This window comes from Triticum aestivum, chromosome 1A (genome assembly GCF_018294505.1).
Source record: "Triticum aestivum cultivar Chinese Spring chromosome 1A, IWGSC CS RefSeq v2.1, whole genome shotgun sequence".
In the NCBI taxonomy this organism is placed as follows: domain Eukaryota; kingdom Viridiplantae; phylum Streptophyta; class Magnoliopsida; order Poales; family Poaceae; genus Triticum; species Triticum aestivum.
This window is the reverse complement of record NC_057794.1, coordinates 86,298,190-86,316,015: the sequence shown is the minus strand read 5'-3', so window position 1 is coordinate 86,316,015 and position 17,826 is coordinate 86,298,190. Positions and strand designations below refer to the sequence as shown.

The window sequence follows — 17,826 nt, the reverse complement described above, 5'->3', positions numbered from 1 at the left end:
TCCGTTTGGGGACAATGGAGACCAGGGTGGGAGCAATCTCGGTGATGGACCGACGGTCAAGCCAGTGGCCAGACCAGAATTTGCACGTACTGCCATCGTCGATGGTCCAGGTGGTGCATGCATGTAAATATTGCGCCACTGCGGGATAATGGGGCAGGTGGAGGAGGCGCCAGGGGAAGCTGTCATCGGTAATTGGAAGCCACGTCCATCGAATGTGCAACGCAATACCAATCCGCTGTAGATCACGCACTCCAAGCCCCTCCTAGCTTAAGTGGGTGGCAGACTCGTGGACAGGAAACAAGGCATGATCAGCCTTGGTGTCCTTTCTATCGTGCCAAAGAAAATCTCTCATGACGCGAATCACCTTCTTGAGGATGTGCGGGTTGATGGCCATAGTGAGGAGGAGGTACATCGGCATGGCCGATAGGACGTGCCGCACTAGGGCGAGGCGCTCACTGTAGGAAAGAAGGGAAGCCTTCCAAGTAGCCAGTTTCTTTAGCATTCTCTCCACCAGTGGAAGCAAAGACGAAGAGGGTGTCTTGTAGATGGAAAGTGGTAAGCCTAGGTAGGTGAATGGGAATGGCTTCACCGGGCATGCCAGGGCATCGCCAATGCCAACACATGCATACGGGGTGCACTGAATGGGAGTGGCTGAACACTTCACGAAATTTGTGCAAAACCTTGATGCTACCAAAAGTCTGGAGGATTTGCCGCACCACCGCTAGCTCGTGGGGATATGGGTGGCAGAAGATGACGACATCATCAGCAAACAGAGAGATGCTCGAGGCGGCATGCCGGTTAGTGAGCCGACAGAGAACGCCATTGGTCATCGTGAATCGAAGAAGGAAGTTCAACACATCAATGGTGATGGTGAAGAGCATAGGTGACAAGGGATCACCTTGGCGCAAACCGCACACATGGTGGATCAGAGGACCAGTTGATGAGAACCCGTGTTGAAGCCGTGGATACGAGAATGAAATTCAGTTGCACCAGCGGTTTACAAAGCCCAAGTGTCGCAACACTCCGATCAGGAAGGGCCATGACCCCATGACACATAATTGAAGGCCCATGCCAATGTCAAGCTTGAGGAGCACACGCGGTGATTTGAGATTATGTAGCAGGCAGGCCGTCTGTTGAACCAACTGGAAATGTTGTGGATGCTCCGCCTAGCGATGAAAGCGCTCTGCAGGTTCACCGAGATTATCTCACCAAGCCACGGTGTGAGACGGAGGGAGAGGACATTGGTGAAAAGCTTCGCAATCAGGTGGATCAAGCTGATTGGTCAATAGTCGAACACTGAGGATGCGCCTGCTTTGAGAGAAGGGTGAGTAAGGCCTCATTTAGCTTTTGGAATCCGTGCCCATTCGAAGAGAAGAGCTTGTCGAAGGCGTCACAAAGATCTCCCTTGATGATATCCCAGCAGGAGCGCAAGAACTAGGCCGTGAAACCATCAGGGCCCGGCACCTTCCCAGTGGGCAATTGCTTGATCACATCCTAAATCGAGGACGGGGCATCGACCCGTTGGCTGGATAGCTGAGGTTGCTGCTAGCCCATCCGAGTTTTTGCGAACATGCAAAAGACTTGCATGTCGATATATTAGATCGAGAAGGATTTACAAGGTGTTACCGGCCCCAAAACGGAGTTGGGACAACGACAGTGCACTATTGGTAACAACTAGGTGCCTTCTATCCTACTTAATCCTTTATCTCAAGAAGGATTGCAACACCACAGCGCCAGCTCTACTCCATAGGTTGGCTTCAGCCACAATGCCAGCGCACACGTGCGCGGCCGTGCTAAGCGAGTTGTCAAAAGTCCGGGCATTGCGCTCGATCCATAGGCTCCACACGACGAGGAGCACGACGCTGTCGAAACCTTTGCGTGCCAGTTTTGAGAGTCCGCGGCGAGCGTCAGGCAACCATTCCTGCAGGGCGTCCACTTGCGGCGTCCTGTGAACTACTCCCTCCGTTCTAAATTACTCGTCGTAGAAATTGATGTATCTAGAACTAAAATACATTTAGATATATCTATACCTGTGACAAGTAATTCAGAACAGAGGGAGTAGGTTGCAGCGCCGAAGTATGGCCGTCCAGATCTCGCGCGAGAACGAGCATCCCACGGCAATGTGGTCCGCCATTTCCTGGACGTTTGAACACAAAGCACAGGTATCGTTCGTGGAAAGTCCATGCCCACCCGAGTTCAAGTCTCGGATCAGACGCGTGGTGCTTGCGGAGTTTCTCCTATCAAGCATCCTAAATCTCGGCCGGCCTTTTGCCCACAGATCATAGTGAAAGACACACACACACAAATCATTGCAGCCTAGGCGGCGCAGAAAAGCGCGCTTATACTTGTAGTGAATGTCTATAACCAAACGGAGTTTAGCTCGTGAATCTTCACCGTTGATGTACCTTAATTTATACTAATAGATGTTAACAATGCTGTTTTCAGAGCTCACAGTCACAGCTTAGAGGAGCGTGTCTGTTTCAGAACCAGTGAATCTGCATAATCATGGCCCTGCCATTTCGCAAAACAGATAGCAGAAACCAAGTGCAGTAGCTCATCCACAAATGTAAATATCATTGATGTATACCATATAACCATAAGTAACATATAACAAAGCTTCCACATGATCAGAGAGCCTAACATGCACATTAGTTTTCACAAGATGAGAGAATATACAAAGCTACTCACAGAATGTTACTGTGGTTCTTATCTCGGCGATGCGCTTAACCATTTCCAGGTGCAGGGAAGGAAAAGAAAAGGAAAAATTTAACAATATACATAAAAGTCTTCCCAATGCACTTATGCATTTCTGCTTTGTTTCCCCTGGTGGAGGAGGCAAGAGGATCCTCAGCTATGTACGACTGTAGTGCGCTTGGAACTAACTGAAGAGGGCACTAACTGAAGCAAGACGATCTGCACAGCCCTGTATGACTGTAGTCGATCCCACAATGCGCTTGTTCTTGCCATTGGTTCAGTTGGGTGTCAGAATTTTCGAGCGGCATGGTACAATTCAATGTAGTCCAGTGCAGGCCGGTTCCACGACCAGTCTTGCTCCATGACCCTCTTACACAGGGAGTGGAACCAATCACGGGCATCGAACCAAGCGCCGATTGCTCTGAAATGAGGTATGGAACATGCACGGTAAATAACCTAGCACTACTGCTGAATTCAGGGCTAATTGAGGAAAGGTACTTGCCTGTTGAGGGCATAATCCACGCCATTGCTGTCGGCTCCGTCGAAACTGAACCCATTTGGTTCAAGACCAAGAGACCGAGCCCGGTCCTTATCATTGTCTACGTCGAAGACAGTGTCGTAAAGTCCTGCGATGCAAAGGATAGTTTCCATTTCATGTCCAACAGATCGACATATGCAAAGCAGTGCAGCATAATGGAGAGAAACAGTCACACACCTCCGGTTTTCCGAACTATAGGGATCGATCCATAACGCATGGCAACAAGTTGTGTTAAGCCACAGGGTTCAAAGATTGAAGGGACAATAATGAAGTCGGAGCCAGCGTATATCTGCAGCATGATCGATCATCAACCTAAATTATAAAGTAGTCTCCAGCTCCCATAATGGAGGGCTGGCTAGATGGTGTGTAGGATGTTGGAGCTCACCAGGTGAGAAAGAGGCTCATCGTAGGTTAGAACAAGCTTCACCCTACCATGGTAAACACCGTGAAGAGCATCGGCCAATCTGCAAAAATCGCCTTGTATTCGATGATCTGGAGCTGAACCAAGCAAAACCACCTAGGAACCAAACACTTCATTTTCAGTCTTTTGTTTTGAAGTAAACAAAAACAAATAGTAAGCAATTTTTTTATAAAGAAAATGTTAGATGTTTATCCGTTCACAAGGGATGATGTACTTGTCCATTGCTCTCGAGGGTTCGGTGAATTGCGTGCTTGATGAGGTGGATTCCCTTCTGTGCTGTCAGACGGGTGATGATTCCGACAATAGGGACATCAGTTTGCTGTAATCCAAACTTCTGCTGCAAGGCCCTTTTTGCAGCGCTCTTGCCTTCGACAACATTCTCACAAGTATAAGGGACCTGAAGTAGTATGAAACACAGAGTTAAGCATAAAACTATCTGTGGCCTTGGTATATATCTACTTGCACTCTGGGAAAATTTTTGGTACCGGGATAAAATTGTCAGTGTACGGATCCCAGATATCTGGATCAATTCCATTGAGAATGCCGTAGAATTTCTCACGATGAGGAGCAATGGCGCCATGGCCTGCCACGTCCCTTGAATATGTAGGAGAAACCTGAAAAGTTTGGGTGGAAATAGTTGAATACGTACAAAACACAAGAACATGATTCTGTAAAATGTTGAAGATTTTTTGTGCGCCAAACAGAAAGATTAAAAATTACAAGATAGTAAGGCACTCACAGTTGTGGCTTTATCACAGTATGTCATTGCTTTACCAATATAATGTGCTCCAAATTCAAGATTGTGGATGGTAAATACAACCCGAGTGCTTGCCATTCTGGATTGGGAATAGTGTTCCTTATATAGCCAGGCGACCGGAGCACTTGACCAATCATGGCAATGTATTATATGCTGTCACGTGAATACAGATACAAGTTCTTTTAACTGAGAAATGGAAGGGGAGAAACAAGCAACTGTTGCGAATACACAAGTAGCATTCAGATAGTAGAGCAGGAAAGGAAACACCAATGCAGCAAATAAGCTACACCATCCGTTCCTAAATATAAGACCTTTTAGAGATTTCACTATAGACTACATACAGAGCAAAATGAGTGAGTCTACACTCTAAAGTATGTCTATATACATCCGTATGTAGTCCATAGTGGAATCTCTAAAAGGTCTTATATTTAGGAACGGAGGGAGTAGTAAAGAAACTGAAAGTAACACACTGAATACAAGATTTTGAACATGGTGCACTGGAATGGTAAACAAGAAAGTGTAGTGTCACAAAGAAAAAGTCAATATAGCAGCTAGTATTCTAAATAATACTACTTACTGGAGAAAATTCATTCTGGAGGATAAACTCTAGAGCAGAATGACAGAAGAACCCAAATCTGCGGTCATCATTCCTTCCATATACACATCCAACGCCAAACATCCTAGAAAAGGAAATGTCAAAATGAATAGTTTGTGAAGAAAAATCCTCAGGAGAGTTCTTGAGATATTGGCATCCACTTACAGGAAGAGAACCAAAAAGAGACAACTAGACAAGTAAATCATTTAATTTTGATAAATGGTGCTGATTGCTTGTGCCTTTTAAGCTCTAACATTCAGGTGACAACATTTCTTTCTTTCATATTTCTCTTAATTGAAATGCAAATCCCATGCCAGATAATGGAAGGTGTACACAGCGCGTGCAAGTGTGTCTGCAATCTAGAGAAACTGAAATTTGACAATCAAACGCATGCTCAAGCATAAATAAGATTGAACATTTTTAAAGGGAAAGAAAGGATTGTCTACCTTATCATTGAATGACAGATGGCAATAGTTTGTTACAGGTTACAAGCGTTTGGTAGCGTCATATGGGCGCAAGATATATCAGAATAGAAACTGTAAGGAGCCCCATGGAGTCCTTGGCAGCCACTGACCAGGGCCTAGCCTTAATGCACAACCTTTTGTGCCCAAGCAATGATCTTAGCTGTGTTCTTGGTTGTGCAGGCTACGTGTCCAAGGGTGATCATGGAATTTCAAAATTAGTTGGATTTATTGGCTCATCTAGCAGCAAATTCCTTTAGCTCAAAAGTGGTTATAGAGCCACTAATCTCACATATCATTGTTATAACTAGCTCGCAGCCTGGAATGCCAAGGCCAAGGTATTGTGTTACTAATTGGCTTCTATAGTCTACGATAAGTAGTTATATGAATGAGAAAAAGGTACACCTTATTAACCAGTACAAGGCTCTAGCCTAACAATTTTGTGAAAAGGAGTAATATGTTTTATATCACTCAAGTATACATTTCCCGCAAAAAAATAAACCATACATTAGCTGATTCATACCCATTTTGAGGTTCCAGGAAGTAAACGGTCAGGTCTTCGACTCGTCCAACCCATACTTTTATTTCTGTACCACCCCAAGAAAAACTTTGATATAAATGTAAATCCTTGACCTGCATTGAAATAGATGTAACTTGATTAATAATTTATAATGGATATAAAACAAAGGAAATTCCTTAGTGCCTACTGATCTTGGCATCCCCTTACTGGGGTCATATATTGGTTTTATTGGGATCTGTGCCACCATACTGCGCTCCATCGCAGCTCAGAATTTTTTAGCTTCAGTTGAAGCTTTGTGGCATTTTGAGTTGAAATTTTACAAACTAGGTGAATAGATTATGTAGTACAGTACTTCAACTTACACTGCTTTGGTTCAAACAGTCGTACTTCGGGAGAATAACCTCGACAGTATGTCCTAGATCTTGAACGGCACGTGAAAGACTTGTAACAACATCCCCGAGACCTCCAACCTATGAGATCATTGATCATGACAGAGCATAGTATTATGGCATAGAAAGAAAAAAGGCAAAAGGTGATGAGATCTCGCCTCGAATCAAAGAAACTAGCCTTAGAATTATATTACCTTTGCAACGGGGGCCATCTCGACAGCAATGTGGATAATACGCATGTAATTCTCTGTTTCAATTGAATCAGAAACAGGAATATGATAGTCCATCCCATTCCTGTTGTCATAGATCCCATCTTCTTCCCACTCGGAGAAAACAAAGTCCATCATATAGGCATCCGGTGGAACATTAACTGGACAAGGAACACAGATAAACATAAGGAAGTAGGAAGGATACAGCTTTTCGGTGCTCTGTATTGCACTCAGTAATTACAAGGCAAGTAGGATAAGTAACTTCATTATAGAAAATGGAAGCTTTATTACCCCCCGGACTCTGCACCATCGATGCATCTAGTACACAGTAAACCAATTTAACAGGGATTTGGCCAAGTTGCGGAACTAAATTTCTACGTTTTAACAAGGCTTAAGTGACTTCACAATATATATCAAAGTAGGCCTATAGGCCTTATACAGAAAGACCTCCCATTCACGCTCCGAAAAAAACAGCTACAAGCTCGACCAGCCGAGAATAACCCTTGGTGCCATAATTTTTAAGAAGAAAGGTGACCACTCACTCTATGGAGGGGGAGCCTGCAAGCACCTTTTTTAGAGAAGTGGTGCCTGCAAGCACTTCAGCCCGCTCCCGCTAGCCACCCGAGCAGACACTCGGTCTCAAAACAGCTACAAGCTTATATAGTACTCCCTCCGGTCCATATTACTTGTCACAGCTTTAGTATAACTTTGTACTAAAGTTGTACCAAAGTTGTGACAAGTAATATGGATTGGAGGGAGTAGTTGCATATCTGTTCTGGGTTTATGGCATTAAACTAGCTAATTATTACCAATAATAGAACAACAAATATTGGATACTATCTGTGCATCATTAGTTGCATTTGACTGTATTGATTGCATAAAAATGGTTACATATATACTAATAACAGTGATGTAATAACGCAAGCTCAAACCTGTTGCTTTTAAGAGCGGCCCATCCCCTGATTTCACCATCTTCTGGGGTGGCAATGCTCCACTTGGATGCATCCAAAGGTTAAAGGAGCATCTAAACCAAACCTCTGGCTTTCCATTTAGCACTGTGTTAGAGGGATTGTATAGCACATCCACTGTGGTTCCGGCGCGTATTTCAAGCGGTTCAGTGTAAACAATGTGTTTCTGGGAAAGCAGAAACCTTCGCATAGTTTTTGCCTTCATCTCAGCTTTGATATTTGCACTTCTCTCAGCCTGTGTAGGTAAAAAGGAACATGAGTCAACCCAAATAATCCTGATCATATGTTTTGTTCCAAACATCAGATATATCCACCACAAAGGAAAAAAAAATCTTGTCTTTGTTAATTGCCAGTTACTCATCAAGCCAACCAGCCTTGAAAGGGAGTTGCCTTGCAAATTTTAAGTAGGAATGTTCTTAATGGTAAAGAAAGTTATGTTGTGATTGGTATATTATCAAGTGATTTTGAATAAGCTTGCGTGGAACCATGCATTTTGAATTTGGAAAATAGACGAAAGGGAATATATTTGTCATCACTCAGGGGTTAACTGCCAAAATTATAGAGATCTATATGCAAAGATTTTGTTGCAACTGACCTTTCTTTTCATGGTTTCTTCCTTTTCTCTCCTTTCTTGCAGAAGCCTTGTATAGATGTTTTGCTCCTCTTGCACCCAGAAGCCTTCCTCGGTTACATTGTTGTTTGGAAGAATAGCATGGAAATCTTGTCGAGCATTATTGTCATAGTTCCTTGCATTCCTAGCTGGCCCATCAGCAAAAACCCAGTCCAACACAAGTGCTTTTTCAGGTGGAATAACTGTACATATACAGAAAAGACAGGTATTACATTACATATATGCTCCACGGAATACAAATGATCTTTAAGCGTCCCTCTATGGTAAATGTTGAGCTTCCATGGCCTTCGAGTTAATAAAATACTTTCTCATGACATTAATAAAACAAGGAAATTCATGCCATATTTGTAGGAGCATTATGCTAGAATCAAAACAAATGTTTCCTCAACAAAAAAGAATCAAAACAATGTTGCCTTATGTACAAAGGTTGAGGTGTCGTACCATCTGCATACCACCAATCGCCGTCTCTGTCATTGCACTTGACAAAGCTTTCAACAATAGAGAGTCCATCTGACCAATTGTTGTAACCACCATGCATCCAAATCTCAGTACTATGCGCAAGTGGCCTCGAGTTTCTGTTATAATATAACCTGATAGTATCTCTGCTTGTATCTGTGCTAGCCTCTATGTACCACAAATTATCAACACATGTTCTGGCCAAACTCAACATACTCTGCAATTTCTTCTTCTTGATCTCTATCTCGGCCTTCGCTTGTGCCCTGACAGCTTCATCTGCAGCCCTTGATTCCTTGCTTCGCCGCTGTTCTTCAGTCTGTGTCCTCCTTTCAGCTTCTTCCATGGCAAGTTTCTCAAGCTCCCTTTGCTTTTCTTTAACCAAGAAATCTTCAAACAGATCTTCATTCATAGTGCCTTCTATTCCTATACAGAAATCATTGTTGCCATTGTTCTCATAGACCGTGCGACCGTTGAAGAACACAAAGTCTAATCTGTAGGCCTCCTTGGGTATGTACAGTTTGCAAGACCACCAAACCCCTCCAAGGTCACTCTTGTGCAATCTTTCAGTGAAAAGCCTCCATTTCCAACCATTGAATGCTCCTTTGATGACGACATCGGGTTCGTTCGCCAAAGCTGTTAGGTCACGATTTAAATAAAGATCAATAACTGAATCAGCTTTCACTACCTCTGGAAAAACAAACAGCTTGTTCCTCATCGAATAATTTTTCTCTGCGAGTTCTTGAAGCATCACCCGTAGTGCTTGTGGATCCACAACATCCTGTGGTGACCCCTGGATATCTTGTTCAACGTTAACGGACACAGAGGTCTCGTCAACTTCATATTGTCCATCATCCTCAATTAACTGCACTTCATCTTCAGACCATGAAAGCTCTTCCTCAGAAAGCACATGCTGAATTTTATCACCTCTCCCCATTCCAATTTCAGTTATAGAAAGCTCATCCTCGTTAACTACCATCTGTCCTTCGGCAGCACTTTTCTGATGTTCAGTCATGTAAAGATGTTCCTCATCAACTTTCTTCCAAGTTGTCCTTTCCACTGCTTGGGTTCTATCTGCCTGATGCTTCCGCAACACATTGTCAACATTAAACTTTACATGAAGCGCATCCTCATCAGTTTTCTCGGATGTGTGATCTCCCTCCTTAGCTTCCAGTCCATTCACATACAATGCATCCTGTCTATCAACAACAGGAACTTGCTTTGTTTGACCCTCTCTCGACGTACCAACAATTGGTACGTTTTGTTTAGGGAGACTAACGGCCGAAAGATCTTGACTATGGAATCCAACTATGGACTGCTTTTGCTCAGGGACACTAACAGTTGACTGGTTTTGTTTGGGGAAAGCAACAATTGATCGGTGTTGTTTACTAGAACCAAAAATTGATTGGGTTGGTCCCGCAACATCAGCAATGGATTTATCTTGTTTATAGGAACCAATGATTGATTGGTTTTGTCTTGGTAAATCATCAATTGACAGGTCTTTTTTATCACTAAAATTTACTTTGCCTTGTTCTTCAACCCTGACAAGTCGCAGCTCAGGATTCAAACTTACACCTGTTTTAGCAATAGCCTTGTTCCACATAGAGAATGAAGACGGTACTGGATATTGCTGTTGGTAAGTCTCTTCTTCATCGGTAGCTTCACCCACATAATCCACTGCCATATGTTTCTCATGGCCTGATTCACTTGCAAACAAATCCATCACAAATGTTTCCTCTTCTGATCTAGTTTCATCCACCACATCATCCACTTCTCTGTATGTTGCGCAGCTTGAAGCATTTCCCAACAAATCCGCCTCAAATGTGTCTTGATCAGCCACGGTTTCATCAATTGCATCCCACATCGGCGCACTTGTTGAAACATTTCCTGACGAATCCGTCTCAAACCTGTCCTTTATAGACCCAGCTTCATCCACTGCACCCACTTCCACTGTTGTACTGCTTGAAAAAACATTTCCTGACAAATCTGCTCTAAATATGCCTTGATCATTCCCAGCTTCATCACTTGTATCCACTTCCCGTACCGTTGCACTGTTTGAAACATTTCCTGACGAGGTCGCCTCAAATCTGTCTTGAACAGGCCCGACTTCGTCAACCGCATCTAGTTCCACGGTCGTCGCACTGCTTGAAATATTTCCTGACAAATCCAGCTCAAATACGTCTTCTTCAACTCTAGCTTTGTCCGCCGCATCATCCATCACATCTACTATCACACTTCTCAATGTCTCTTGTACAGTCCCATTATGATCCATCACATCTACTATCACACTTCTCAATGTCTCTTGTACAGTCCCATTATGATCCATCACATCTACTATCACACTTCTCAATGTAGTTGCTGGCAAATCCAGCTCAAATGCGTCTTCTTTAACTCTAGCTTTGTCCGCTGCATCCACTTCCTTCTTCGTTATACTGCTCAATGAATTCACTGTCAGATCAGCCGCAAGTATATCTTCATCCGCCACATCCACTCCTCCGATTATAGAACTGCTTAAAGCATTTTGCGACGAGTCCGCTTTAGCAGTCTCGGCTTCTCTAGTATCTGTCCATTCTGCTGTCTCGGTACTTGATAGCGCATTGTATGTATCAAGAGTTTCTTCATCCCGATTATTGTGTTCTATATTCTCGGTGCTTGGTTCAACAATGAGTCTTGTCGTATATCCTCTAGAAGAAATGACTTTAACCTGAGGTGATACCATCTTTCTTGATTTCCTATTAGGAGGATCTGAATGATGCAATTTGGAAAGACATGAAGTTAAACAGAACATCTGGGCTGTGTTTCGTTGCAAAGTATTCTCAAAGTATTTCAAGAATACTACAGTTTTTTTTAAACTATGGTTTTAAATACTTTGAGGTGTTTGGCTGTAATAAAAATTGTAGTATTATAAACTACAGTATCCACAAAACTGTAGTATTTTTGTAGTATTAAAAAAAGTGGTTGGGACCTCTTTTTAAAGAACTGAGAAAGGCAACAAAGGCCTTGTCTACTAGTGGCCAATTGCAACGCTGTATACTTTTGATTGCCAAACATACCACTGTTTCCGCTATACTTAGAAAGACTGTTGGTTTCATAAACTACAGTATTCATTGTCATCGCTATAGAAAACCGTGGTATCAAAATACTGAGGTTTGAATAAGACATTGCTTCCAAACAGATAGAATGATAGGCCATTTGACAGATTATTCCTCAAACCTGAACTTGCTACCATGCATCGAAGGGTCCTGCTTCGAGTAAATCTGCCATTCATCAAAAAAGGCTGGAAAACACAAAAGGGGAAATAAGTTGTGCAGCTCAACATGTTTGAGCATAAAAAGGAAACCTTCTTATAGATAATGCTTGAGAAAATCAAAAGGTATTTGCGAACAATCGGAACAGAATTATCAAGGTCATTTAATCCTACAAAATTATTTATGCCTCTCATATAAATTCTACTGAAATTGCTTTCTGAACTCACTTCTTTTTTTAAGCATAATACAGTAGGGAAGGCCCCCACCGTATCTCATTTTCTGACCTCACTTCTAAGGAAGGATAAATTTCTCTGTTCAACTGGAAGGATGTAATCCAATTTATTATCTTCATAGTTTCATTTCCACAAAAAACATTAGCGCAATTCAAACTACTGATACACTCGCTATCTGGCAGACAAAGACCAGCATATAGAAAGATGGCAATGCTTGCAGTACATATGGAAATAACTTTATCGCAAAAAATATATGGAAATAACTTCATCACAAACATAGAAGGTGCAGACAATGTAAATACTCCCCGAATTCACCCCACCGTTTTTTTGCAATGAATTTCTGTTTCTTGTTTGAAACTCTTGCCGTGGAAATCTTCACTCCAAATTAACCAGCATTAACATTGCCGAAAAAGGTTTTCGCCCCGCTTTATATATAAAGCAATGACCGACCACAGCTCAGATACAAACGCACGCCACCACAACACACGCACACACCCAAGGCTGGATACATAGGCGATGAGCGCGGCAACACTACCCCTAGTACTACAAGAGCAACCGGAGTCCTCAACAGTGGATACGCCAACACGAAGAGAAGAAGCCGCATATGACGAACCGTGTGCTCCAAGGAGGCGCCTTTAGGAAGGTTACTACACCAGACCGCCGTCACCGACCGACCCGAGGATCAGAGTTTCCCCTGGAGCAACACGACGGGCAATGAGAGCCGCGATGACGCCTTCAAGAAGGGAGCGAGCTTCACCGCCGCCAATCCGTCCGAAGACAGATCAGGTTTTCACCCCAGCCAACACTCACCACCACCGGACACCACATCCCGTTGACCACGCCGCCCACACGGCCATGGCCACCGGGCAGCACCTAACCACGGGCTCTGCCCAAGAGCACCGCGGAGCCACCCCAAGGGCCGCCGCCCTGGCATCCAAGACCTGGAATCCACCTCACTCGAGACCCACCGTTACCTCAACCAAAGATACGAGCGGAAAGGAACCGCCTTTCGCACCCCTGGGCTGCCCCTAACGCCAAAACCCAAAGGTCGGCCAAAATTGGCCTCCATCGACCCATCCTGCTGCCGGGCGCGAGACGAGCACGATCCTGCTACTGGGTGCGAGACGAGCACGATCCTTCTGCCGGGCGCGAGACGAGGTCGGTCCTGCTGCCGGGTGCGAGACGAGCTCGGTCCTGCTGCCGAGCGCGAGACGAGCGATGGACCATAGTCGGGGAAGGGCCGAACCTTCGACGGAGGTAGCAACCAGACAATGAGGAGAGGGCCGAAGGTCGAAACTGGCCGCCAACAGACGAGCCAACGCCGGAAAGCCAGCCGCCGCCCCAGTCGACCCGCCGAGCTGCCGTGGAGCCGGCACGCGAAGCCACCTCGCCGCCCCAGTCGACCCGCCGAGCTGCCGTGGAGCCGGCACGCGAAGCCACCTCGCCGCCGCCACCCATAGCAGGGACCGCAGCCACACCGGGCCGGGGCCCCAAACCCGCGACGCCGGCCAGAAAAAAGGCGAAATCCGGCCGGCACGCACCACCACCATGCTGACGACGACGAGCGCAACAGCCCCTGCACGCCGCCGGCAGGCCCTAGTCGCCGCAGCCCGTGCCGCCCGCGAAGCAGCGGCCGAAGGATCCACCACCGTCCAGATCAGATCTGGGAAACCCTCGCCGCCACTCCGAGCACACCCCGCCATCGCATCCAAGCACGCCAGCCCCCAAGCACCATGCCCCGCAAGGCCCAGCAGCCCTCCACGCCACCGCCCTCAGCCACCGCTGTCGCCTTGGCTGTTGCTGGTGCCGCGCCGTCGCGCTTGTGCCGCCGTCGCCTTGGCTATTGCCGGTGCCGCGCCGTCGCGCCCTGCCAAGCGCCACACATCAGCTCGAGGGGGCAGCCCCGCGTCAGACCACCTCGAGGGACGGGAGACTAGGGCCCCGCCGCCGCCTACGCCGGCCGGGCTTTGCCCGGCGGCGGTGAGGGGATTTTTTTTTAACAAATATAACAGAATTCATGTTCTTTACCTCTTCCAGCAATTAAAATCACGTCGTTTTAAGCCAATATGAATCACAGCCCGCCACCTTAATAAATAACCAATATGGTCCACATGCAAATCAAAACCAATGCCCTTTGACTCCCAGATATAAAAATATTCCCGAGATGAAAGAAATCAAAATCCCTATAAACCTGACCCGGGACAGAATTAACCAGGATGATCAACATACGAGTGAAATAACCAAGCATACCACTTAATAATTCCCAAATCAAACAACATTCCGTGAACCGACCGAATCAAGAACCATAACCATCCGTACCTGCGCGAGGCCGCCGCCGCGGCCGGCCGGCCGGACGACGACGAGCGGCTGCGTGCTCCGAGGGCACAGAGAGCCCCGTGGCCGGAGAGCCATCTCCATTTCCGGGAACCTACTAAACCCCGCCCGCAAAACCCACCACCCACCACACCAGTCAGTCCACCACGCAGCGGCGACTGCCCTATCCCCCTCCTCCCCGCCTGGCCTCCCCTCCTCACGGGGAAAGAACTAAAATTGGAATACAGCGCTATGGCGTGGAGATCTGCGCACCAAAAAGGCTCCTTCGTCCTTCAACCATTTTGTCTGAGAGCAGCCTCGATCCTTTATTTTCGTTTGGTTTTTTTGTTCGATGTGCTTCTCCGTGTGCGCACACATGGAAATGCAGGTGGACCAGTAACGGACGGTGGTGGATGGCTGGTGTTTTTTGTACTACTTCCTTTCTTTTTCCAGCAATGTTTTCTTTTGAAAAAGCTTCAACGCGAATGTTCATGCAGAGGACAAAAGAAGACAGGAGTGGAAGACAGAGCAGAGGGTAGGAGGAAGAAGAGTGAGGGGCTGAGGGCCACTTCTTTAGGCCCATGATTCTCCAGATTCTGATTATGGGAAACTGCACACAAAATCAGCTACAATAAACCGTACATTTTTTTTCTGAGATTGTTGCACGTTTTTTTTTTAATAATCATGTATACGTATATTGGAAAATACACAAGAGCTCCTGGGTGCTCCACCCCCTATACAAAAAATAATTTCAAAAAAATCTAGGAAAATTCAAAAAAAACTTGGAATTTGGGGATATCAAATTTGGGTGCCCAAATATACTCCCATGTGAAGTTTCATGAGAAAAAAAATACCAGGACATGTATCCGTGGCAAAGAAAATATAGCCTGACCTATGATCCACCCAAACAGTTTTTTCTATACATAGATTTGTTTTGTCTTTTTTACTGAGAATACATTTTCAGGTATTTTTTCATGAAACTTCACACGGGAGTAGATTGAGCATCCAGGTTTAATATCCCAAAAATTCAGATTTTTGAATGTCCTTGGTTTGTTTCTTGAATTAATACTCATGTAGGGGGGTGGAGCACCCGAGTGCTCCAAACCCTCTCCCCGTATATATTTTTTATTAGGCAAGCGGATTACAAATGGTACACATTTTTTCACCACAAGACATATATATATATATATATATATATATATATATATATATATATATATATATATATATATATATATATAAATGCCTTGCAATATCCATTAAAGACTCCGCAATAAGCAAAACTAGAATTTCACTTTGGCGGAATCTTTGTGCCACACCGAAACATCGTCCGTAAAGCTCCTAAGTCGAAATTGTGTACTAAATTGCTAACACTTGGTTGTTTTTGACCAGCCTCACGTCAAATATGAACACAAAAGCAATTTTGCGAATAAGTGCTTAACATTAAAATCTTAAAAAGGTTCCAAAGTTTCCTTCATAGTAGAAGGGAAATAAAAAAAAAGGACTAATCTCAAGGTACAAGACTGGCATCAATAATCTCAAGTGTAGCGGCCATGGTACCATCATCTTTTTGTAGAGCGTTGACACATGTAAACCGCAACGGAGGTTGCACATACGCATTATAGTCAAACATGTCAAAATGCTCATGATGTAACTTTCTATCAAGAATGCAGTCGCGGAGACACATGCATGCAGTGATGATCATCTTCTGGTCTCCAGTTTGTATTTTGGTATGCCTTAGAGAACTTGTCATTTCATCTTGAGAACAACAAACGATCTTTCGGTGAAGTTTCACAAAGAATGTTTCATGTCTCTCCATCGATTAATGTTGTTGGAAATCTGATACATGATACCGTTGCCCTTTGTATGGTGCTAGATATCCAACTATGTGTTGGATATCTAGAGTCGACAAGGTAGTATTTATCTACAATAAGACATTAATAAAGTCACTATAAATTTACAAGATAGTATTGTATATATAATAATACGAGATCCTCAAAGTCGAGGCCCGTTGTTAGGCTGCAGGATGATACGTCTCAAAACGTATCTGTAATTTTGGATTGTTTTATACTATTATATTATCACTTTTGAATACGTTTCCTAATATATATTTTTTGGAATTACCTATTAATCTAGTGCCCGGTGTCTTGTTTTCTGCATGTTTTTTATTTTACAGGACAATATCTACAGAGGTTAAAATACCTTGCCTATTTAATATGATTTTTCAGGCAACGAAGGACCCATGAAGCTTTGGGAGAGATGGAGAGGAGCTAAGGGGGGCCGCTTGGACAGGTGGCCCGTCTCTGCCCTAGGGTGCGCCCCTAGGCCGTGTGGGCCCCTACATCGCTCTTCGTTCCACCATCATAAATTCCTATAAAATACATAAACCCTTCGCCATATTTTTAGAATAATATTTTCGCCGCCGCAGGTTTGAAGGAAATATGCCCTAGAGGCAATAATAAAGTTGTTATTTATATTTCCTTATATCATGATAAATGTTTATTATTCATGCTAGAATTGTATTAACCGGAAACTTAATACATGTGTGAATACATAGACAAACAGAGTGTCCCTAGTATGCCTCTACTTGACTAGCTCATTAATCAAAGATGGTTAAGTTTCCTGACCATAGGCATGTATTGTCATTTGATGAACAGGATCACATCATTAGAGAATGATGTGATGGACAAGACTCATCCGTTAGCTTAGCATAATGGTCGTTTAGTTTTATTGCTATTGCTTTCTTCATGATTTATACATGTTCCTCTGACTATGAGATTATGCAACTCCCGAATACCGGAGGAACACCTTGTGTGCTATCAAATGTCACAACGTAACTGGGTGATTATAAAGATGCTCTACATGTGTCTCGACTTGTCGCTAAGGGTTATCAACAAGTTCAAGGAGTTGACTACGATGAGACCTTCTCACCCGTAGCAAAGCTGAAGTCCTTCTGAATCATGTTAGCAATTGTCGCATTCTATGATTATGAGATATGGCAAATGGACGTCAAAACGACATTCCTTAACGGTTTCCTTAAGGAAGAATTGCATATGATGCAGCCGGAAGGTTTTGTCGATCCTAAGAATGCTAACAATGTATGCAAGCTCCAGCGCTCCATCTATGGGCTGGTGCAAACATCTCGAAGTTGGAACATTTGCTTTGATGAAATGATCAAAGCGTTTGGATTTATACAGACTAATGGAGAAGCATGTATTTATAAGAAAGTGAGTGGAAGCTCTGTAGCATTTCTCATATTATATGTTGATGACATACTATTGATGTGAAATGATATAGAACTTTTGGAAAACATAAAGGCCTACTTGAATAAGTGTTTTTCAATGAAGGACCTTGGAGAAGCTGCTTACATATTAGGCATCAAGATCTACAGAGATA

At 44.2% G+C, this 17,826-nt stretch overlaps 1 protein-coding gene across 1 annotated transcript; it reads right to left on the bottom strand.

Moving 5' to 3' along the window:
* Nucleotides 1-2,554: 2,554 nt before the first annotated feature.
* LOC123191353 (starch synthase 3, chloroplastic/amyloplastic) lies at nucleotides 2,555-14,912 on the bottom strand. Its single transcript, XM_044604127.1, has 16 exons — nucleotides 14,437-14,912; nucleotides 11,850-11,913; nucleotides 8,625-11,381; nucleotides 8,148-8,365; nucleotides 7,517-7,787; nucleotides 6,570-6,745; nucleotides 6,349-6,456; nucleotides 5,990-6,099; nucleotides 4,988-5,090; nucleotides 4,393-4,563; nucleotides 4,139-4,267; nucleotides 3,868-4,050; nucleotides 3,618-3,749; nucleotides 3,410-3,521; nucleotides 3,197-3,320; nucleotides 2,555-3,115 (listed from the first exon to the last, which is right to left on the bottom strand). Exons 1-16 carry the CDS (start codon nucleotides 14,533-14,535, stop codon nucleotides 2,983-2,985), a joined length of 4,890 nt encoding a protein of 1,629 aa, XP_044460062.1. The 5' UTR covers nucleotides 14,536-14,912; the 3' UTR covers nucleotides 2,555-2,982.
* Between the last annotated feature and the right edge of the window lie 2,914 nt (nucleotides 14,913-17,826).

Excerpts from the sequence above, each read along its gene's own strand:
- LOC123191353 (XM_044604127.1), bottom strand. The coding sequence starts at position 14,535 with ATGGAGATGGCTCTCCGGCCACGGGGCTCTCTGTGCCCTCGGAGCACG. Across the intron at positions 4,564-4,987 it reads TCCAGAATGAATTTTCTCCA|CATATAATACATTGCCATGA; the intron begins GTAAGTAGTATT and ends TTCACGTGACAG. Across the intron at positions 3,116-3,196 it reads GTGGATTATGCCCTCAACAG|AGCAATCGGCGCTTGGTTCG; the intron begins GCAAGTACCTTT and ends ACCTCATTTCAG.